The 23,198-nt window shown below is 51.6% G+C and overlaps 1 protein-coding gene across 2 annotated transcripts; it reads right to left on the reverse strand.

The window, feature by feature from the left end:
- Positions 1-9,511: 9,511 nt before the first annotated feature.
- On the reverse strand, positions 9,512-22,818 carry TNNI1 (troponin I type 1 (skeletal, slow)). 2 transcript variants are annotated; one of them, XM_011931737.1, is made up of 10 exons: positions 22,671-22,818; positions 22,337-22,390; positions 18,455-18,484; positions 17,788-17,791; positions 15,878-15,919; positions 15,180-15,311; positions 13,666-13,755; positions 11,994-12,170; positions 10,970-11,079; positions 9,512-9,899 (listed from the first exon to the last, which is right to left on the reverse strand). In XM_011931737.1, exons 3-9 carry the CDS (start codon positions 18,463-18,465, stop codon positions 10,972-10,974), a joined length of 564 nt encoding a protein of 187 aa, XP_011787127.1. In that variant the 5' UTR covers positions 18,466-18,484; positions 22,337-22,390; positions 22,671-22,818; the 3' UTR covers positions 9,512-9,899; positions 10,970-10,971. The 2 variants fall into 2 exon arrangements, with proteins under 2 accessions (XP_011787127.1, XP_011787126.1); XM_011931736.1 differs by lacking the exon at positions 22,671-22,818 and having other exon boundaries at positions 22,337-22,443.
- Positions 22,819-23,198: the final 380 nt, after the last annotated feature.

Genomic DNA, 23,198 nt, shown 5'->3' on the forward strand with positions numbered 1-23,198 from the left:
CTTGGCGCTGGGCCGCCTCCCCGCGCTGTGTCGCGGCCCGGGTGCCGGGGAGCTGGGCTGGGGGCGGGGACCCCTGCCGGGAACCCGACTTAGCCCGGAGAAGCTCAAGAGCAAGAAGCCGAGCGGAAAAGTTAGCGCAGGTACTGTAATCTCGGAGCGCCCGCGCCTTCTGGGCCCCTTTCCAGAGAATGCCCTCCCCACTCCCAGGCTTCAGAACCCACCCGGGCCCACCGCCCCAGTAGGCCTGGCTGAGGTGAATGGGGCTTTGCTTTCTGAGCTGCACATAAAACACGCCCCTGGTAGAGCCAGCCCCACCCAAAGGGAGAATCTTAGACTCAATTTAGCAAACATTTGTGTGCCCACAGCCTGAAAGCACAAATATGTCAAAGGCACTGTCCTTGCTCTCTGATACTGGACTTTGGCTGGAGTGGCAGGGTGTATAATAGGGGCAGAGGAAGCTCAGTTTTTCTTCCCGGAGGAAAGATTAAACACAGATATCTAGGACTCGAATTTTGGAGCACCCTGAGACAACTCAGGCACCCCGGCACCACCTGGCTCCCTTTATGTGCCCATCTGGGCTGGTGCAGAACCAGGTGCTTTCTTTCCAGGAACCAGCGTCAGGTGGGCTAAGAGAAGGTCAGGTGCTGAGCATGGGGAATCTTATCTTCCCTGATGGATCTGAAACACAGGGTCAAGGCACAGCTGCAGTTCCTGCCCTGAAAGGAAGGAAGCACAGCCGCCAGCGCCAGGATGAGAAGATAGAAAAGGAGCTGGAGTAGGAACTGCCCAGCCTCAGCCTCTCTCTGGTGCTCATCTCAGGCCCTCCAGCCCTGAGATTCATGGTGAAGGGCAAGCTGGCTGCCGGGCAGAAGCCTGGAAACACACACACACAGCCAGCCTGTTAAGATTCCCCCTCCCAAAGTACCCCCTCCTCCAGGGAGCCTTCCTTCTTGGCATAGGAGGGGCAGGATGAGGTCTAGGACATGAGAACTGGACTGGTAACTTGCACACTTGAGATCTGATTCTGACATTTGTGAACTATGTGACTTGGAACAAACTCCCTCAGTTTCCTCATCTGTGGAGTGGATGTTATAATACCTTGCTCTGCTTCCTTCCAGGTTGTGGAAATGGCATGAGTTCCCTGCTAGTGACATTGGAGTAAGCAGATGAACGTTGACAAGGCCCCAGGGAGCTCTGAACAGAGGCTAAGGCAGGCCCTGGAGCTGTTTGCTGTTTACAGGAAAAGAGAAAGAGGGGACCCCAATAGTCTAGGTCCCTGGATCCTCTGACCTGGGGCCTGACACTGTCAGGGAAGCTGCTGTCTCCCTGGGGACCTACTGAATGTTCTTCCCATGGCTGGTCAGTGGTGACACCTCAACACGGGAAAAAAAATACTCCTATGAAGTCATCTGAAGCCTGGTCATGCCATGGACACTTTATGAAGCCAGGGAACAGTGGGGTTTCTAAAAGCCCAGAATTGAATAGCCTCCCTACAGATATAAAAGCCCAAAGACATGGAAAGTTTGTATGCGGACAACCCTAGAAGTAAGGAAAAGTGAATGCCATATATGTTAGTGCCCAGAAAGTTCCTTGAGGGCAGACATTGTACATTTACGGGATACTTTCTAAGTGCCAGCTACTGCACTTGGTGCTGGATCAGTGCATTCATTTCCTGGGGCTCCTGTGATGAAGTGCCACAAACTGGGTGGCTTTAAACAACAGAAATTTACTCTCTCACAGCTCTGAAGGTTGGAAGTGTGCCATCAAGATGTGAGCAGAGGCCGGGCGTGGTGGCTCATGCCTGTAATCCCAGCACTTTGGGAGGCCGAGGCGGGCGGATCACAAGGTCAGGAGATCGAGAGCATCCTGGCTAACACGGTGAAACCCCGTCTCTATTAAAAATACAAAAAAAAAATTAGCCGGGCATGGTGGCGGACGCCTGTAGTTCCAGCTACTCAGGAGGCTGAGGCAGGAGAATGGCGTGAACCCAGGAGGCGGAGCTTGCAGTGAGCAGAGATCCCACCACTGCACTCCAGCCTGGGTGACAAAGCGAGACTCTGTCTCAAAAAAAAAATAAAAAAAGATGTGAGCAGAGCCAGGCTCTCTCCAAAGGCTCCAAAGGAGAATCCTTCCTTGCTTCTTCCTAGAGCTCCTTGGCATACAACTGCATTACTCCAAGCTTTGCCTCTCTCATCACACAGCGTTCTCCCTGTGTCTCTTGTGTTTGTGTTCAAGTATCCCTCCACTCTAATTTAGTATGACCTCATTTTAGCTTGATTATGCCTGCAGAGACCCTATTTCCAAATAAGGTCACATTCATAGGTACCAGAGGTTATGAATTGAACACATCTTTTCTGGGATGTGTTCTATCCACTATAATCAACAAGTGGCTTTGACATTCAGTGACACAAAGATGATAAGGACTCAGTTCCTGACCTCAGGACATTCTCAGTCTATCATTGAAGACACACACATGCTGGTGAACACACACATACACAAGCACACATATACCCCAAGCCTCATTCAAGTCAGGCTGTGATTAAAAATGAAAATTATGTCATCAGGAGGGACTAGGGATGTCTTCACACAAGAAAGAACATCTAAGTTGGGCCTTGAAGGGTAAGTGGAATTCAATTGTCAGAAAGGGCGTAAGGGCATCCAGCTATAGGATACAGCATAAACAAAGACATTGGGACATAAACATGAAAGGTGTGTGTGGAACAGAGAGAAGACTAGTTTGCTTGAAGCACTGAGCCCCTTCCAAGGCTGAAAGGAAAGGTTAGAGACAGATAGTAAGGACTTTGTGTGTTGTGCTAAAGAGTGAGTCAGCCTTAGCTGGGTATCGTGACTCACGCCTGTAATCCCAGCATTTTGGGAGGCTGAGGTGGGCGGATCACTTGAGGTCAGGAGTTCAAGACCAGCCTGGGCAACATGGCGAAACCCCGTCTCTACTAAAAATACAAAAAATTAGCTGGGCATGGTGGCACATATCTGTAATCCCAGCTACTTGGGAGGCTGAGGCAAAAGAATCACTTGAACCCAGGAGGCAGAGGTTGCAGTGTGTCGAGATCACACCACTGAACTGCACTGTACTCCAGCCTTGGCAACAGAGCAAGACTCCGTCTCAAAACAAAAACAAAAACAAAAAAACAGGCTTTATCCTGTAGAATAAAGTTGAATATAGAAAATGAGAAGGGTTTGGAGGCAGTGTGACGAGAGATCACACTGGAAGGGAGACTGCTTCAGGGGCTATTTTTTATAGTTGACAAAAGAAATGAAGGCCCTGAGCAAGGGCACCAGGAGGATGCGGAGGAGAAGGTATTGGCAGGAGTTTTGGAAGGCTGGGTGGCCAGGACTGAGTTGATTGACTATGGCTTGTGAGGGAGGAGAAATCTAGGTGACTCCTATCTCCCTGCTGGAGGGACTGGGTGAATGAGGTGCCATTGATGAGACAGGGATGTGAGAGCAGGGGACCTGGGGAGGGGTGACTTTGGACCACCGAGAGTTTCTCAGCCTCAGCATTATGGTCATTTCAGCCTGATAATTCCTTGTTGTTGGGGGCTGTCTGTGTATTGTAAGATGGTTAGCAGCATCCTTGGCCTCTATTCATTCGAATTTAAGGTCCCTGAAGACAGCTAGATGGAGCTGCCCAATAGATGGTTGGTTGTTGGAGTCAGGGAGCTCAGGAGACAGCTTCGCACTGTGTTTTCCGTAGTCCCGAAGGGCCCATACTGAGTAGGAAGAAGGAGGGAATGACTCCTTGTGAGCAGAGAGGTTGGAGTTCAAGTTATCTGTGCCCATGTCCTGGCTCCCCAAGCATCTTGTAGGTGCCTTGAGAAGAAAAAGAATGTCTTATTTGCCTCAGTATCCCCTCAACCCTATGCCTGGCAGAGTTGGTGCTTAATAAAGGTTTAGAGAATTGCACTAACTTGATTTGGGAAGAACAGGAAAACCCAAATAGCCTGAGAGCCCCTGCCCAGAGTAACATTAGGAGGCTGGGTCAGGAAGAAGCTGAGATCAGGTGGGGTTAAGTATCCAGCATCCTTTGTCTTCAGAATCTGCCGAAACCAACTATGAGCATCAGCTCATAGTTGCTGATGCGAGTGTAAGTGGTACAACTAGCAAAGGTGGGGATGTCATTCTTGTCGACCCAACAGTTGCACTCCTGGGTAGAGAAGCTCTTGAACATGAGCACCAGATGTGAGACTCATGAATATTCAAATCAGCACAATTGGCAGTGGCAAAAATCTAAATGTCTATCAGCAGGAAAGGGAATGAATGGTGTTTTCATCATTTCATCATTTCATGGCAGTGAAAATGAATGAACTACAATTATCAACAGGGATGAATTTACAACCTTAACACTGAAGGGGAAAAAGCAAAATGCATGCAGTTGAGTAAGGTTTACAAAAAGATTCAAAACTCAATGATGTATTAGGAATTCATAAATATATAGTAACATTATGAAGAGAACCAAAAGAATAACAAACACAAAATTGAGGATTGTATTTACCTTTGTGGAGAGGAAGGGATTGTAATGGGGGAGGGACACATGAGGGCTTCAAAAGTATGTGCAATATTCTAGTTCTTAAAATGAGTGGTTGGCAGATAGGTGTTCACTGTACGATTCTTTATATGTACATTAAAAACGTATATGTGTGCTGATTACTTCCTCCAGGGAGATTCCACCAGGCAGGGCTTAGCACAACTGGGAATTTCTTGGTCAAAGTCAGGGAATTTCAAGATCTTTCAGCCAGTGGTTGGGCAAGGGGTCATCACTCTCGTCCCCTCCCTTGAGGTTCTGAGGAGCCTCAGAACAGACGTTCAACCTCTGGAATCCCCCAGAAAAAAAAGGCTCATAGGGCAGCTTCTCCTTTCTCAGAGAGGACAGAGTGGAGATCTAGGGGGATCCCCAGCCCCAACCAGCTGGCTCGAGGTCACATCCTGACATTTCAGTTCTGTTCCCATTCATGTGTCTCAGCTGAGCAACTGTCATGCTTGTGGCACTCTTGGGGGAAGGGAAGAATTGAATGAAGTGCTAAGACCCACACCCTAAAGAATCCAGGACGGTAAACTCCCTGGCTTTCGGTTTTTACAAACTAACAATATTGTTTAATATAAACACTGACATTGTGCTACCACCATTTTATTTTGTGAACTAAGAGAGTTAGAAAACAATTGCCACCTACTGTCCTCCTATTCCATAAGTAAGGGCTAATTTAATACTCCAGTAATGAAATAAAGGCATGCATGCTTTTAGATCAGAGGAATTTCCACTGAATACATTTAGCTTTATGAAAATCTCACTACATTTGTGGCCCTGGTTTCCTCAATGTGAGGTGAAGCAGTTGAAATTTGGGTCACAAAGAGCCAGTCAGGAGAAGAGCATCTGGGAGGCACTAATACAGGGGACACCCAGGTGTCTGTGACACTCAGGGCAGGCAGACAGGTCATCACCCTGCATTCGGCATGCCCACACATACACACCACGCTCACCCTTTCTGATGAGTGGCCACAAGCGTTCACACACACACTTCTGCCCCAGGGGCTCCCAGGTTGGAACACCTCCCCTGACTGCCAGGCAAGGCCATACCTCTCTCCTGAACCCAGGGCAAAGGGCCAGGCTTACCCAGCCTGTGCCAACCAGTGAGAGAGGCACTGGAGCCAGTTGGGGTGCTGACTTGAGGCCAGAGATGGGCAGCCTGTTCGGGTCCCTGGGCCTTTGCCTCTGGCCAGGAACCAAAGCCCTGTCAATGTCCAATTTTCTCAGACTGGGAGTCTAGGGACCTACTTCCTAGTTCCAGTTAGGTTTGTGACCTTAAGCAAGTCACTCTCCCTCTCTGGTCCTTCAGACATTGACCACAGTGCTCTAGGCCAGTGCTGTGGGGCTTTCGAGGCTCACCCTGCTCAGCCTTGGTCTCAGGGGACCCACAGGCCAGCCTAGAAGTATGTCTTGGAAGGAAGAGAAAACCCTTGTCCCTCATCTTTAATGAAGGACCCGCAGGCAGACGAGCTTTGGGGATGTGAGGAAAGAGACCTGATGGGGGTCAGGAGAAGAGGCTGCCATTAGCACTGGTCCCAGCGAACTGTCTCGGGCTTCCGCAGCTTGGTCACCCACCTGGAACGAAGCTCCCCCGCCCCGCCCCCGGCTGCCCAGCCCAGAGCCTTGTGGGGAGTATGACTCACTTCGTGGGGGGCCATTGTGGCTAATGTTTAACTCTGCCCCTCCTTCAGCAAGGCACTTTAGCCCCAGCAGCCCTGAGCGCTGGGCCCTGCCCTGATCATGCCTGCTGCTGAGTGGGCTCAGACACACAGCTGAGCTTGGCCTCCTTGCCCCATGGGGACTGGCCACCTTGTGGGGAAAGGTGGGGGCAACAGCTGGTCCCCCAAGGGCTCTGGGACAGGGAAGGGTGTAGCAGATGGCATCCTGCCCTGGTCATTCCTACCAAGCAGAGAGGAGCACCAGGCCCATCTCCACCAGCTGCAGAGAGAGGGGATGCCTACCCAGCTGTTGTGTGCTGATTAATAACAGATATCCCCCAAGTAGCACCCATCCCTCTACCCTCAGCCTGGATCCCATGTTGGAAGAAGGCCTCACCTTAGCCCATTTCGATGTCACTTGCACCTCCTTTGAATGTTTCCCCTTCACTAGGGATGTAGGGACTCTCCGGGTGCACATGCAGGACCCTTGACCCCCAGCTGTGTCCTTCCAAGAAAGTGGCTGGTTGGGCTTTGTTAAGGCCAGTCTGTTCTCAGAAAAGGGCAACCCCACGGCAGAGTGACCTGGGATCCGGTCTCTAGTCTGCAGCTAGCAAACCCTGTAACTTGGAGTGAGCTACTTGAACGCTCCACGCCTCCATTTCCTCATCTGTAAATTTGAGCTAACAAATGTACCATTTTTGTGAGAACGCAATTATATAATTCAGATAAAGCATTTAACATTACATATTACTATTATTGAGATGCTGTTATTAAAATAGTAACAGTATGGATTCTAACAGACTTCTTGGGTTGAATCCTGGGCCCACCACTTACTAGCTGTGTGATCATGAAAAGTCCCTAACCTCTCTGTGCCTCAGTTTTCCCCACTGTACCATGAGAATAGTAGCCGTACCTTTCTCCTAGGGTTATTGTGAAGGTTAAATGAATTAAGGTGCACATGCTGGTGCCTGACACATAAGTGTGCTACATGTGTGAGCTGTTACTCAGTGGCAGGCCCCAGCTCCCAGCTCTACTAGCGTTGTGTCCAGGCTGGGTGGTGTCGACCCTCCATGGTGAGAGAGGACTGGAGTAGAATCAGGGCTCTCCAGAGGCCAGGCCTCTCACCCCCAGGCCGCATTCTTGGCTACAACAGACACTTTCACAGATCCCTCTCCCACCCCCAAGCTCTCCTTCCCCTTGTCCACAGGGCCTCTCAATCCTTGAGCTCTGGATGTATCTATGCCTATATTTGCTCTTGCTCCATCCTCACAGGAGATGAATTAGGTCTGTTCCTGCCTGGAAGCAGAAGGAGGAACCCGATGACCTCCAGGAACCCTCTGGTTGGCTCTTCTGCCCCTCGTAGAGGGCCACAGGCTTAGGTATGTTGAGTGGGCCCCACCTCCTCCTCCCACGGGCCTTCTGCACCCACGTGTTTGCTTTGAGTCAGGCCCAGAGCAGGTCTCCTGCCTTTACATGACTGGGTGGATACCCCAATCTGCCAGGGCCCCAGGTTAATAGTTGACTGCAAAACTGGGATTTGACTCTGGAACTTGGGGCCAGGCTCTAGGGAAGGGCTGGAAAGAGGTGAAACAAGGAGACTGCTTTGGACCCAGGCCAACCGGAGGAGCCCTGTGAGGCGGAGAAGAGTGGGTTTCTGTAGCTGCCTGGGCATGAAGGCATGAAGCCTAACCCCATCCTCTGTGGCCTGGACCAGCCCTGTCAGGTTCTCCAACTTCGTGCATTGAGACTGGGTGTGTCTGTGCCTACGGGTTTGTGTGTATGATTGGGATTGTGCTTTTTGCACACATCTGCCTCTCTGCCCACTGACCTATTTATAGCAAGAACCCTGGGCAGAGTGCTGCTTCCCCTAAGGTAGCCCAAGTTGCTGGTTCCCACTGCCATGTTTTCTGAAAGGGGCTGGCAGGCCAGCAGCCCAGGGAGCCAGACCATGCCCCACGGAGTAGCTGGCACTGCACTTTGTACCAATTCCTGGCATTTATGGCAGATAATACATGGGATTTGAGGGAAGAATGGGGACTTAGTAGGGTGGGTGGAAGGATTGCTGCTCTGATAACTCAGCCCCTCCTGGGGCCAGTGCTGCGGTGGTCAAAAAGCCAAGGGACCCCAGATCTGGGACCAGCCACTTCCCTTGCAAGCTTAGCTCAGAAGTCACTATCCCACCGCCCTGAAAAGTCAGAACTTGACCGGACGCGGTCGCTTACACCTGTAATCCCAGCACTTTGGGAGGCCAAGGTGGGCGGATCACAAGTTCAGGAGTTCGAGACCAGCCTGACCAACATGGTGAAACCCTGTCTCTATTAAAAATACAAAAATTAGCCGGGTGTGGTGGCACACACCTGTAATCCCAGCTACTCAGGAGGTTGAGGCAGGAGAATCGCTTGAACCTGGGAGGCAGAGGTTGCAGTGAGTCGAGATCGTGTCACTGCACTCCAGTCTGGGTGACAGAGCGAGACTCCATCTCAAAAAAAGAAAAAAGAAAAAAAGGAAAGTCAGAACTTTGGTCTCTGCTTCACAGGAGCCTCTCTCACGAGTATGTTGGGGGAAGAGGGGCTGCCCAGACCCCCACTCCACCCCAGCACACCCTATGCCCTCACCAGGGTTTGGACCCAGAAGTGAGTGGGATGGAGAAAGGACCTGAGCCAGAGGACAGATAAGTGGCCGCCCCACCTCTGGGAAAGAATCAGTCCTGGGGGACAGGACCAGTACAGGAGTGTGAAGGGGAAACAATTGGGAGGAGGGTGAATAAAAGTGGGGAGAGCAGAGGCGGGACGGACAGGAGTGCCGAGGACAGAAGGAAGGAGTCACCTGGTGGCCAGGCCTGGAACTGCAAGTATCTCTTCTGCGAGGCCTCCTGCCCTGTGCAGCAGGACTAGGTGAGGGATTGAAAGTGCCCTGACCTCTCAGCCCGGAGCAGTCAGGTACACCCAGCAGACATCAGGGAGAGTTAATCTAGGTTTGCAGAGGAAGGAGAGTATGACACCCGGCAGGAGAAGCAGCTCTGAATGGAGAGGCCTCTTCTCATGGCCAGAGTCAGGGGCAGGAAGGGGTCAGTTCTCAGAGGTCAGGGCTCTGGTGAGCTGAGCATCCTGGGTGGTGAGTGTGTGCTGTGTGACATCACAGGGACTTGGCAGAAGGGGCCCCAGGGGACCCTGGCAAGCAGCCACCAATTCCTTAGCCCTCCCTTCAGATCCTGAGCTCTGGACTGCAGACAGGGTGACTGGAGCCCAGCACAGCCCTCTCTTCACAAGCCCCAAGTCTTCCCTTTCTTCTCTGTGCTCACACTCAGAGCTGCAGAAATGACCAGGAAACTGGGTTTTTAATGAAGATGCCTGTGGACACTGTACACACATAGAAGGGGTGTGGCACAGGGCTAGAGGAAAGGTGCTCTTACTCCCTCTTCCTCCTCCACCTGTTACACCACAGGGTAGCTGGGAAGCCCCAAGTGCCTCATGGATGGGTGGGAGCCCACCCTGCCGGGGTGAGGTCTTCAGACACTCGAGTTTGTCCTGCCTCTTGGATATGTTTAATCCCAGTTCCAGAGGAGGGAATGCAGGCTGGAGGGAAGAAGTGAGGGGGGAAGTGGGAAGGGATGCTCCAGACACGGGCAGAGAAGTGAGTGAGCTGGGCTGGAGAAGAAGCATGAAGCAGGAGCTCAGAGCGCAGCACAGCAAGCTGGCCTGTAGGGGCAAAGAGGCAAAGCCATCAGTTCCCAGGGACCCATGTGCAGTGCATGAATCCCTAACTTACCTACAGCACATGCAGTCTCCAGGGCTTCTCACCCCTAGCGCACCCCTGGCTGGATCTTCATTCATAGGGGCTCCTACAAGACCTCAGCTTCTCGGCCCACGGGCACAGTTCCTCCCCTTTTGGGACCCCTCACACTGTTCCTCGGCACTGTGGCCCTCAGCTCTTACCTGGCCTTGCCATGCTACTCTGTGGGTGGTTAATTCCCACCTCCATGCTTCTGTTGCCTCATCAGCCCTTCAACGTGCCCTTCCCTTTATCAGCTAACACTCGCACATCACGTCCTCAGAAAGCTCCTCCTCTTCAGAAAGCCTGCTCCGACCAGTGCTATCTGGTGGATGCCTGCCCTATTGCACATTCTCTCAGCACTTCCATAGAGGGTTTTATGTGGCCTGATTTCCTTGCTTTGCCCAGTTTCTCCAGCTATTTCCTCAGAGAGTGGGAAGTCTTAGCTTCTCTGAGTGGTAGCTCCTTGGGAACAGGTACTGTGAGTGCTGGGTACTTCGCAGGGAGCACAAATAAAGGACATCACCAGGAGGTATTTAAAAGCGCACAGATTCTCAGAAAGTCAGAGATGAAGGGACCCCAGGGATCCTCTAACCTAGTGGTTCTGAAACTCTCATGTGCATCAGGATCACTTGGAAGGCTGGTCTCACCCCAGAGTTTCCAATTTAGTGGACCTGGAGTAGGGGGGGTGATCATTTGCATCCCAGGTGATGTAGATGCTGCTGGTCCCAGGACCACACTTGGAGAACCACTGATTTGATACAGCCCCCAATTTCATAGAGGAGGGGAACAAAGAGGGCCCCCAAATAGAAATGACATGCCCAAGGTATCACGGTGCTGGAGCCAGGACTGAGCCCAGGAGAGCTGACTCAAATCAGTCTCATCAGTGCCTTTGTCCCTGCACCACACTGAGTACAACCTGCCTGCCCATTGTGGACTCCCTCATTATCCTCTAGACTCTGATGGACCCCAGAGAAGGGAGCTGATCTCTAGGTACCTCTATTGTGAGGTCGGAGACTTGGCAGCATCAAACATCTTCTTCCGGCCTTCCATACCAGACATGGCCTCCACATTCTTCCTCCAGTCACCCACCTCCACAGGCCGCTCCTGTGGACAAGTGGCACACACATCAGAGACTTACCAGGCTGGATGCCCCCCCAGCTTAAGAGAAGCTGGGTGATAGAAAACCGGTCTCCTCAGATGATAAGAAATCCCGATGCCCTCCCCAGCTATTAAGGTCCTAGGACTCAGCCAGGCAGGTGGACATGGGCCAAGCTGAGGCCCCACAGGAAGCTGTGTGGCTTGGGAGCACAGGGTGATAGTGGCAGCTACGGGGCTAGTTCCCACCTCAATGCACCTCAGCAAAACCTCCTCCAAGGCCCCATGCCACCCTCCTGGTCTGGCACTCTGCAGGCTCAAGGCCACCTCTTCCAAGAAGCCTTCCCCTGTGAATGTGACTGCTTTTCCATTTTCTCAGTATACTGCCTGGCTTATCTCTTCTCCTCTGAAGCTTCTTGGGCCAGAGACTGTTCCTGTCATCCCTGTTCCTTACAGAGCCTATCAATTTGGGGCACATATACTGTGAGTTCAACCAACTTTGAATAATTTGTTGCTGGGTGATTGAACTCAGTTTTCTAATGTCTGTGCTCGTGTGTGGCTATCACCAAGATGAGCTGCTGTCTCCTTTCCCTGTGGTGACCAGGCAGTCACCTCCAACATTACCCTAAATCTCCACGTTCTCTTCACACTGGAAACAAGATTTTTACTTCATGTCTCAGTCTGGGGTCTAGCTTTCTTTACGTCCTAGTTTCTTCATCAGACTGGGAACAGCCTGAAGGAAGGCAGCAAGTCTTCTTTCTTTCTTCCCACACTGGTCTTCCAAAACATTCTAGAACATTCTCTCTGTCAAGCTGACTGGCCTCCAACAGGAGCTCCTGGGCCTGCCTGAGGCCATGTGAGGGGTTGACAAGGGGAAAGCTGGTAGGGCAGAGGGTGGAAGGTTCTGAGGAAAGAGACCTCACCTTCTCTGTGTCTTCCTTCTTCACAGACTTGAGGTTGGCCCGCAGATCCATGGACACCTTGTGCTTGGAACCCAGCAGGGCCCGGAGCATGGCGTCAGCTGAGACACGGACCCGACGCAGGGGCGGGCGCTTGAACTTCCCACGGAGGTCCATCACCTTCAGCTTCAGGTCCTTAATCTGCAGGTGAGAAGCACCCAGGGCTCACTGGAGAGGGAGCTAGCCACAGGGCACCCTTCCTAAGGACTTCAGACTGCCAGGGTTCCAGCCAGAGATACACCTTAAATTGTCCACCCTTGAAGCCAGACCTATCAGGAGTCACCAACCTTTTCGTCACCAGGGACCAGTTTTGTGGAGGACGCTTTTTCCGCGGACAGGTGGTGGGGTGGTTTCAGGATGAAACTGTTCCACCTCAGACCATCAGGCATGAGTTCGATTCTCATAAGGAGTGCACAACCTAGATCCCTCGCATGGACAGTTCACAATAGGGTTCACACTCCTGTGAGAATCTAATGCCACCACTGATCTGACGGAGGTGGAGCTCAGGCAGGAATATTCACTCACCCACTGCTCACCTCCTGCTGTGTGGCCCAGTTCCTGACAGGCCACGGATTAGTACTGGTCCACAGCCCAAGAGTTGGAGATCCCTGCTCTAGGACAGTCAGACCCACCCATCCCTTTGCAAATAGCCACTGCACATTTGCTGATAAACGGATGGTTAAGCGGACAGATAAAGCCTATTAGCCATTGCTAATACTGTAACCTTGAATAAAAGGGGTAGCTCCACCGGACTGAGACTTGTCTGGTTTGGAAGCCCTATTTGGAGTGCAGGGTTGCTTCCTTTTGTTCCTGTAGCCTCATCTCTGTTTCTAACTTATTCCTCCCCAGTGAGCTTTCAAAGCAGCTCACAGCCTTGGTCCAGCAGGGTGATAAACTTCCAGCAGGGTGATAAACTTCCTGGAGGAATTTCCAGGGTGTGATCTCTAGAGGGAATTCTTAGGAGCTTGGTGACCCCACATATCATTCCTGGTGGGCAGAAGTGGGAAGGAGGGAAGTGACTTGTGCTCCCTCCCTGCCCCCTCCTCACTGCTTGGACAAATGACCCAAAGGAGCCCTGTTCTTCCCTGTTCTGCCCCACCCCACTGGAGCAGGGTCTGGATGGAGTTAATCCTCCCATACTCCATGCTAAGGGAGCACAGAGCACCGAAGTGGGAGCCAGAGACCAGCACTGGTCCCAGGACCACCACTGTGCAACCTAGGACAAGTCCTTGGCCTCTCTGATCCTAAGTGTTCTCTGCAAGGTGCAAATAGCCCCTACTTCATCCACAGGCCTATAGGGAGGATCAAAGGCTATAATGCACATGAAAGCACTTCACAAAGGTAAGACGTTATTAACAGGCATCTGATTATTTGTGTGGGTGGATAAAGAGAGCAGCTTCTGTTAGGCTGATGAGCCCACATGGCAGGTAGGGAGGAAGTTTGTACTTTTCATGTGTGATTATCCACTCTGCCCATCTCCAGCCCTATGGGGCTAGGGCGGAGAAACCAAAGCTTCCTGCTTAAGTGGCCCCCTCCAGGCCCTGCGGAAGGAGGGGACCTCCCATGGCTGATGCATCCGTGCCCATGCCCCTGCCTAGCCCATCCTGGCCATGCCCCTTCCCTTCCTTAGACTCACCTCCCTGGTGTTGTGGAGACATTTAGCCTCAATGTCGTATCGCTCCTCATCCACTACCTCTACCTTGGCATGCAGCTCCCGGCACAGGTCCTGGGGGCAGCAGATGGATCAGGCAGGCGCGAAGAAGAGTGGAACAGAGCCATCAGTTTCCAGTCCTTGACCCTCTCCCCAGCCCCTTTGCAAGACCTGGGATCCAGAGAGGAGCTGACAGTTTCCTCCACTCTGAGGCTCAGGACAGGCAATAGCTCAAAGGGTATGCCCTCTGTTCTGCTGTCTATATGTCGTGCTTTCTTAAAAACAACATTCCTTTGCTTGAACCCAGGAGGCAGAGGTTGCAATGAGCTAAGATCACACCACTGCACTCCAGCCTGGCAACAGAATGAGACTCCATCTCAAAAAAACAACAACAGCAACAACAACAACAAAACAGTATTCTTGGCTGGGCATGGTGGCTCATCCCTGTAATCCCAGCACTTTGGGAGGCCAAGGCGGGTGGATCACCTGAGGTCAGGAGTTCAAAACCAGCCTGACCAATATGGTGAAACCCCGTCTCTACTAAAACTACAAAAATTAGCCAGGCATGGTGGCACACACCTGTAGTCCCAGCTACTCAGGAGTCTGAGACAGGAGAATGGCTTGAACATGGGAAGTGGAGGTTGCAGTGAGCTGAGATTATGCCACTGTACTCCAGCCTGGGCAACAGAGTGAGACTCTGTCTCAAAAAAAAAAAAGAAAAAAAAAGTATTCTTTCATCATGGCTTATTGCAGCCTCAACCTCCTGGACTCAAGTGATCCTCCCATCTCATTGTTTTAATTTTTTATAGAGACAAGGTCTCACTTTCACTATGTTGCCCAGGCTGGTCTCGAACTCCGGGGTTCAAGTGATTCTCCTGCCTCAGCCTCTCAAAATGCTGGGATCACAGGCATGAGCCACTGTGCCCAGCAAAATAAAATAGTTTTCTTATGATTAAAGTAATGTTTTAATTTTAGACATTTTGACAACTATGTATTAAACAAAAATAATAAAAATTAAAATACCTAGTGATGCCACCACCCAGGGATACTTAGTAACATTTTGATGTATTTCCTTCCAGTCTCTTTTCTCTGTAATCCCTGGCATTTAAATAATTTACCAGTGTTCTGAAAATGTTAAAGACCAAGCTCTAAGAAAGGATAGACAAGTCCTTGGAGAAGTGGGGCTTCTCCAAACCCTGGCAGCCTCCCCATTCCACGCCACCACCCTGACTGATTGTGAAACTGGGCCCCTGGCTCCGCTCAGCCCAGGCAAGTCACGCCTCCCCTCTGAGGCTCAGTTCAGTGCCTGCAAAATGGAATCTAATGTTCCCACCTCACAGGTGGTTGTGAAGATTAAATGAGACCATGGAAGTGAGGAGTACCCTGTAAATTATGGAACCTTGAGCTGGTGTTAGTTCAGGCTCTTGCCGCCTGGTCCCTGGAGCCACCCACACAGTGCCTCCAGCCCCATCCTGCCCTGCCCCACCTGCCAGGCTCACCTGCAGGGCACTGAGGGACAGGCCACGCGTCTGCAGTGTGGGGATGCGCTCTGCCAGGTAGCGCACCTTCTCAGCCTCGCGCTCCTCGTGCTCCTGCTCCCAGCATTCCTTGGCCTTGGCCAGCATCAGGCTCTGGACAGGACAAACCTGCTGAGCTAGGGGCCTCGCATCTCCCACCCGGCATCAGGGAATGAGGGGAGGGCGGTCCCAGGCTGAGTCAACTCTGAGACCACCGTCCAGTGTAGAAGTATATGCAGCGGCCACGGACAGGCCATGCATGAGGGTACACCAAGTGGCCACACACAATGTTCCTGGAGTCCTGGAACTTGTTTTCCCCTGACAGTCTTCCTCTTACCCACTTACTGTCAGTTTTGACTCACAAAGCTCCAAAGAGAAAAACACATACGAGAATAAAGGAAGTCTCTCTGCCTGCACGAGTAGCTTCTCACTCTGAGCTGGTCACCACCTACTCTAGGGACCCCAGGCGGGTGCCAGGATCCATACTCGAGGATCCCACCCACTGACCACCTGAGCATGGCACTGGCTCCAGCAATGCTGGACTCCTTCTGCCCCTCATCATCCTCACTCTGGCCTCCTTCCTTTCTCCTTTCCATAACCCTCCACATCCCTTCAGAGTCGGCTCTCCTGCCCCTCTGCCTCCCACTGGGCATCCCCCTGCAGCCAGCCCCCAGCCTCACCTTCAGCAAGAGTTTGCGGGAGGCAGTGATCTTGGGTTTTCTCTGTGAGCAAGAAGAGAGAGAGACAGGTGGTGAAGCAGAGGCTGCAGAACTGGAATTCTGGTCTAGGCCAAGACAAGTGCCAGCCAGCGTTCTCTGTCTTTATGCAGAATCCTCTGCTCACCCTATGGTGCCTTAAAAGCTCATCTTTGTGATTTAACCCCTGTAGTTCAGACAAGGCTGCAGTCAGCTACCTTGACCTAGGGGCTGAAGCCTTAACTTCCCACTCTGATTCTGCTGCTGCTGAAATCTTGTAAGATACTATGAGGGTCACATGGCTTCTACAGGCACCTCTTTCCTCATCTGTAAATAAGGATATTATGACCCCTCCTTGCTTAGTCCACAGAGTTATTGCAGATGAAATGAGATCATGGATGTGCAAATCCTTTGAAAAGCATAAAAGCTGTGTATGTTTTCACACTTCAGGTAGTAATACAGCAATACCTTGATGATCTATCATGCTGCATAAATAAGCTGTGAATTTCCCGAATAAATGAAATGTATCTATGTAGACCTCAAAACTTTAAAAAATGTTAACATCACCCATACAAATCTTTCTAAGATATAAAACCACTGTTTTATCTTCTTATCAAAAATCCTAAACATGTTGTTGCTTACTAGTCCTAGCCCTGTGACAGTGGTCCCTCAGGGGTGGTAAAGGTGAGTAGGGCTGCTTGGCTCCCAACTAATGAGACTGTGATGCCTTTCGAGCACTAGTATCTCTTCCGGGCCATAGGCAGTCGCTTCTCATTGCCAGCAGGAAGCATCCTACCTAGACTTAATGTGCTGCGAGCTGGGAGAGCATGGCTCTCAAATGTTATTCCAGGGTGTAAAGTAGAAGTGATTAGGCTTTGAGAGGGAAGTTCTCATGAGAGACAATGGATGAGTTTCAGCAAATGGAATGTGTAACTTCTATTCTGAATGTTCAGAGTGGTTTCTCTTTTCCTCTCCTAAAGATTTTTGTTACATTTCAGGTAAGTGTGATTTCAAAAGAAAGAGCCTATGCCTCTAAGCATTACTACCACAGTTTACACACTGTAATGTACACATGGCAAATGTTTTACTGCTATCTTGTTTCCCCACCACTTGGTGAGTGAGCTGATGGTCACCTCATCTGACCATCAGTCAGTGAGGACTCACTTTTATACGAGCCTCAGCAAAACTTCAACATTCATATGAATGTTCAAAAGTAACATTTTCAATTCTTTCCAAAAATCTCTGTGCCAAATGTCCCCTCCGTCAATACCGCTAATTTGCACTGTTGCCATCCCTGAGTCCCCATCCCTATCCCTGCCATCCCCATCCTTGGACTGTATATAGGCTGTGATCTCAGCAGCCTGTTAAGTCTGGAGTGTGTGGAATGGCCAGTGTCAGGGTTATCTAACACCTGAGGGATTTAAGGACATCTCTTTGCTCCTCGCTCAATATTCAGCCATTGGGCAAGGGTGGAATAACCCAATGACTATCCCTTACCCCTCAAATATAGCTTTGCACAGGATCAGCTCTGCATGGAATAGGATGGTCCCCCCAGGACTGGACCAGCTCTCAGAGTGGGTGAGGAAGAGCTTGGGCTCAGCAAAGATGCAGAGTCACACCCAGCCCTGCTGCAGTGCCAGTCCCAGGACAACCTTCCAGTGACACTGTACACTGGCACAGCAACTCCCTGGACACTAGGAAGCCCCACATCCAGAATCTTCACCTGATGTTTCCATCTCCTGGGAATTTGTTCAGCTACTAAATACCCTACACCTCCCAGACTCCCACCAGGGCTTAACACAAGCTCTCCCCTCTCCTCAGATGCCAACCCCGCCTTCCCACCTTTACCAGTCGGAAGAGTTAATCAGGACAGAGATACCCCAAATATCACTTACCTCGCTTCAGGCATTCATCACAGGAAGGACAGGGAAAGAGCAGAACACAGAGTGAGTATGAACAATGAGGATTACATGTACAGCCGCAGAACCTCGCAGACCAGCTTGGGGAAGGAGGGGGCCGGTGACAACAGTGAGCCAGACAGTCATCAGGCATCAGGCAGGGGGAGCAGTTCGAGGTTCCGGCAGAACAGAATAAAAACTCAACAGCCCTTTGAACTACCGGGCATTCTTATTGGGAGGTACTGGGCATCATAAGTTGGGGAGAAGTGGTGGAAGGGGAGGGAAGCCTTAGGGTAGGGTTCCAGTAACGTGAAAGCATCCATCCGTGGGCGTATGGGTAAATTCCCAAAGCTTTGTTCACCTACTGCGTCAGTGTTAAGTGGTGGCCTGGTACACGCAATTCATGTGTTAGATCAAGACAGGAAAACTCTGAGGCACAGGCCAAAAAGGCACTCCCAGGGCAACCTGGGAGTGAGTTCTGCTCAATGGCTGGGAGGACACAGGCAGCACGGGGAAAACCATCAAGTGCTGTCCCTGTTTGAGGACCTGGTCTCTTAGGGGAAAGCTTTGAGGATTGAAAACATGGTGCCTCCACTGTGGGGCTGAAGTCTGTGGCAAAGGGACTTGCCTTCCTGGGGCCCCAGATGGCAGTGAGACTACTTACACTTCCGGCATGGTGGTAGTGGGACAGCACCTAGGGGGCACAGAGGAATAGTTCATGAGGGAAAGTAGAAACCCCTGCCCCCCACCCAGCTGGGCCTTGGGAGCCCAGCCTAGGAGACTGAGTCAGAATACAAAAGGAAGAAATCAGACACACTGGATTCCAGCAGGTCAAGATGGGACAGGGTTGCAGGGCAGGGCATAAGCCTAACCTGGCCCCCCGTCTGTTTTTACTTAAAGAGTTGTAAGTTTTTTTTTTTTTTTAAGAATTTGCAACAGAAATCTTATGTGAGCTACAAAGCTCTCTGGCCCTTTCCAGATAAAGCTTGCTAAGCCCGGTGGAGAACAGAATGGAGTCCATAGGAAATATGCTTGGAAAGTGAGAGCAGCCAGGCGCAGTGGCTCATGCCTGTAATCCCAGCACTTTGGGAGTCCAAAGTGGGCAGATCATGAGATCAGGAGTTCAAGACCAGCCTGGCCACCATGGTGAAACCCCATCTCTACTAATAATACAAAAATTAGCCAGCGTGGTGGCACACGCCACCAGCTACTCAGGAGGCTGAGGCAGAAGAATTGCTTGAACCCAGGAGGCAGAGGTTGCAGTGAGCCGAGATCACGCCACTGCACTCCAGCCTGGGTGACAGAATGAGTCTCCTTCTCAAAAAAAAAAAAAATTGAGATTGTAGCTCACTCATGAAGGCCTTGAAGGACAGGCTGAGTTTAGACTTTATCCTGTGGATTAAGAGTGGTCATTGAAAGGCTCAGAGAGAGGAAGGCCTGAAAAGTGAATGAGCAGAGTGGATGCTGGAATACGGGTAGCTGCCATGTGGCACAACTCCATCCACAGATGGCAATGCAACTGGCACCCCCAGGGTGGGGCAGTGAGAGGCCCTGAGTGGGGGAGGATAAGCCTCAAGGCAGGGCAAATCCTGTGTTCACCCAACTCTGTCTTTCCCCATTCTGGGTTGGTTTTCCTCTCGGCAAAATTAGGGGTTAAATCAGTGGGTTTCCACTTGATGTTTATTATTAATTAATATTAATTAATTAAAATAATATTTAATTAATATTATTTGGTTGAATCCTTTGTTCTAACCAAATCTTACTTGGAAGTAAAATAAATCCAATCAGTATAAGCAACATGGCATTTTGCCTATCAGAAGGTGGCGGGTGGAGGAGGGAGAGGATCAGGAAAAATAACTAATGGGTACGTCTCTCATATCTGAGTGATGAAATAATTGATACAACAAACCTCCATGACACATGTTTACCTGTGTAACAAACCTGCACATCCTGCACATGTACTTCTGAACTTAAAATAAAAATCAAACAAACAAAAAGAGCCAAATGGTACTGGTTGAAGGGGGTTACCATAGCAGCCCTGTGGTCTTCTGTGAGGATACTTGGCCGTGGAGCACAATTTGAAGCCCCCTGACCAGGTGATCCTGGGGCCCAGGCCAAAGAGGGGGTCCATGAGGCTGCAGAGGGAGATGTTCCAAAGCCAGACATAATTCACCATCTTGCCTGGGCCTGGACACAGAGCATTCCAATGCCAGAGGAGGGAGGGACTGTGCAAAAGCTCAGGGAAAGGAAGGGGACAGCTGAGGTGGGGAGCAGGTATGCAGGGGCGCACAGGAGCTCTGAGCCAGGCTGTGAGGTGAAGGGTGGGAGAACCCAGTGTGTGTGTGGAGGGGAGGGCAGGCATGGAGCTCAGGGTCAGGAGTTTGGACTTGGTTCAAGAACCTGGTTGGGGGTCTGGGAGGTGGGGAATTAAAGTACACTTGCAAAGTGCCTGCCAATAATTTCATCCCAGAGCCGCCCCTTCCTCTGCCCTAATTCTCTCCTTTCACTTTGTGCCCATGAAGCACTGTCCCAACCCCAGTGAACACAGCTTTGGCCACCTCCCCTGAATCTACCAATGGATCAGAAAGCCTTCTGGGCCTCCCTCCACCTCTGCCTCCACCACCAGGGGAGGGGAAGGCTGGGGTGGAGGAGATGGAGGGGTAGTGTGACCCCAGAGTCTCAGCTGTCATGCTGGGGTACAGAGGGAGGAGTATGGAGACAATCCATGAATTCCTGAGATGCTTGGCTGGAATTAGATTTTATAGGCAGCTGCTTATTCTGAGGGCTCTGCTTCTCCAAAGACGCTGAGGAAATCCAAAGGAAACACCAGCTGGCGAAGAGCCACCTCCAGGCCCATCTGTCCATCATCAGCCTCCAGGAATGCCAGTGTCCAGAGGGCACCAGGTCTGTGTCTGTCTCCCTGGGATGTGCCTTGTCCTTGGTGGGCATTTGGCAGTGATCATGCCTCCCTCTCTCTCTCAGAGAGCCAACTGTCCCCAGTGTGGGGCCCTACCTGCCAAGGCCAATTTGCACCTCATGCCAAGCTCTGGGACCTGCCCCCAGCCTGCCTCACTGACAAATGCCAGACCAAGGGGTCCCACGTCAGGCAAGAGGCCTCAGTCTGTGCTCTGACACCCACCAGACGGGGGCCCTTGCCAGGCTCTGTGGAAGTCAAGCAAGGACTGATAAGTCAGGATGTAGATAGCACGGGAAGGCTTGGAGAGCCAGGATTCCATCTCCTCCACAAGTAGCAAGCAAGGAGATAATGAGAAAATCCTCTACCCGAGGGAGGGAGCAAAGAGTCTCTGGTGGTTGCCTCAGAGCTGGGCTTTCCCTTTCTTGAGGCTCTGCAGCATGGCAGGGACTATCAACTAGACTATGAGATTAAGTCTGTGTATGTAAATGTGTGTAAGTGACTGTGTGTGAGAGTGTGTGTGTGTGTGTGTGTGTGTGAGAGAGAGATAGAGTGTATATATAGGGGAAAGAACTGATCTCTGCACACCCAATGATCACGTCCAAAAGTATCTAGTTAGGCTCATGTGCTTCCCCCTGCTCCCCGCCCCCTGACCTTGGAACCCCATTCAAGGGCATCCCTTTCTTCCTTGACTGACAGTTAACACTCCCAAGCCCATGGTGCTGGGCTGCCTACCACACACCACACCCCCATCTTGAGCTCTGAACAGCAAAGCCTAATCTCAGAGTTGCTGTGGGACTGCGACTCCCAAACCTGGTGGTAGGTGCTGCCTTCAGCCCTCACCCAAGTCAGGGACCGCCACATGGCCCCCTGCCCCAAGCCTTGGGTTGCCCTGTGGATACTGCCCTGGCTTATATGTTCACTGGCTCTTGTGCCTCAACCCAAAATGCTGCCACCATTGCCTTCCTCCAAGAGGACCCCCAGTATCTACTGCTGCTCCTCAGAGCCAGGAGCTCTGAGCAGGAACGGTCAAGAGGGTTTGCCGGTCTGCCCTCCCCTGCTCTTGTGCTGCAGTACAGGGATGGGCAAAGGGAGCTAACAGCATCGCTCAAAGACAAAGAACACAGAAGCAAGATAGTTTCCTTGGTCAGCAGGGGGCTCTGGCCCTGCCTTCTAGGCTCCCTGGGAGTCCTGCACGCCAGGCACCCTCCTTCTCTTCTGCTGCAGGTATTGCTGACTTTGAGCGCTCACCCAGCTCTCTGGTCCCAGGGCCACCCCTTCCCCTGGGTGCACTATCCCTCCCACACCCTGCTGGGCATCCTGTGTGAAAACATCCCTTAGGTTCAGCCTTGGGGCTCCTAAGGAACCTCACGGAAGATTCTTCTCCTCGCTCCCAGCTTCCAAATGGCCAGGAAAAGTTTTCGCCTCTCACAACAGTTTTGCAGGAGATAGGCCATTCTGTGGAACAAAACGCTGTGGGAGTATTTTAGGAATGTTCTACCAACAAACCAACTGTACAGGGAAGAAACAGTTTTCTCCAGCTCCAGGACCTCGCTTTCTCCTTAAACAAAAGCCCCAGGTTCTCTGCCTGGGATCAACCTAGATCTGAAGTCTTGGGCTGCAGACGCTTACCTTGTTCAGTCCTCGTGGAGCTGGGCTGGCCTGTGCCTCGCCGTAGACTGCAGACTGTGAGGGGCAGAGCCGAGGGGAGGATATGAAAACTGTGGCCAGCAGCAACTGGCCGGTAAAAATAGAACAGACCCACTCCCCCTCCTGCTGCCCCTCCTCCCTTCCACCCCTCCCACCACACACACACACACACACACACACACACCTCACAGGGCAGATGCGTGCTGCGATACACACAACAGGCACACAGGCCGAAAGCCACGCGAGTCTGTGGCTCAGGAGCAGAGGCAAATTCTGTGCACATACGTGCCACCGACTGAGTGAAACCAGCACCCACCTGGGGAGACTCGAGCTGCAGAAAGGGAAAGAACGAACAGCCAGACCAGGTGTGGGGACTGAACAGAGATGGGACCGGGAGGGGGAATGAGGGAGAGCAAGGGGCCACAGGAAGGCCCAGAAGGGCAAGTAGCAGCTGGGGGAAGAGGACCACTGGGCTAACCCTGCATCTCTTATAAGGCATTATGGAAATGAGGCCCCCAAACCCATGCTCCAAAAGCCCAAGAGGGCTAAAGACTCAACTTTCAGGGATTTTTCGGTGGCTCTGGTGCACGTGGGATAGGAGAGTGCCTGGCTGTGAGGAGTGATGTGAGCAGTGTTGCAGGCTGACCCCGGTGAGTGTTTCCAGGGCTGAGCAGAATGGCAGTGGCAGCAGGGCCCACCTTTCCGCTCAGGGAGGTCTGAGGGTCTGCAGACACTCTGCATGCCACTCCAGGTGGGTTTCCTGGAATCTAGATTTCCCAGGTTCCAAAAGACACCCAAGTTTCATGCCAGGAACTCAGTGAGACTAATTCACCTCTCCCCTGCC

This window comes from Colobus angolensis, unplaced genomic scaffold (genome assembly GCF_000951035.1).
Source record: "Colobus angolensis palliatus isolate OR3802 unplaced genomic scaffold, Cang.pa_1.0 Scaffold91, whole genome shotgun sequence".
Classification (NCBI taxonomy): domain Eukaryota; kingdom Metazoa; phylum Chordata; class Mammalia; order Primates; family Cercopithecidae; genus Colobus; species Colobus angolensis.

Bases quoted from the DNA above. Each gene is read 5' to 3' on its own strand.
- TNNI1 (XM_011931737.1), bottom strand. The intron at 15,312-15,877 runs GTGAGGCTGGGG...TGTCCTGTCCAG, and splicing joins CCCGCAAACTCTTGCTGAAG to AGCCTGATGCTGGCCAAGGC. The intron at 13,756-15,179 runs GTGAGCCTGGCA...TGCTGCCCCCAG, and splicing joins TGTCCCTCAGTGCCCTGCAG to GACCTGTGCCGGGAGCTGCA.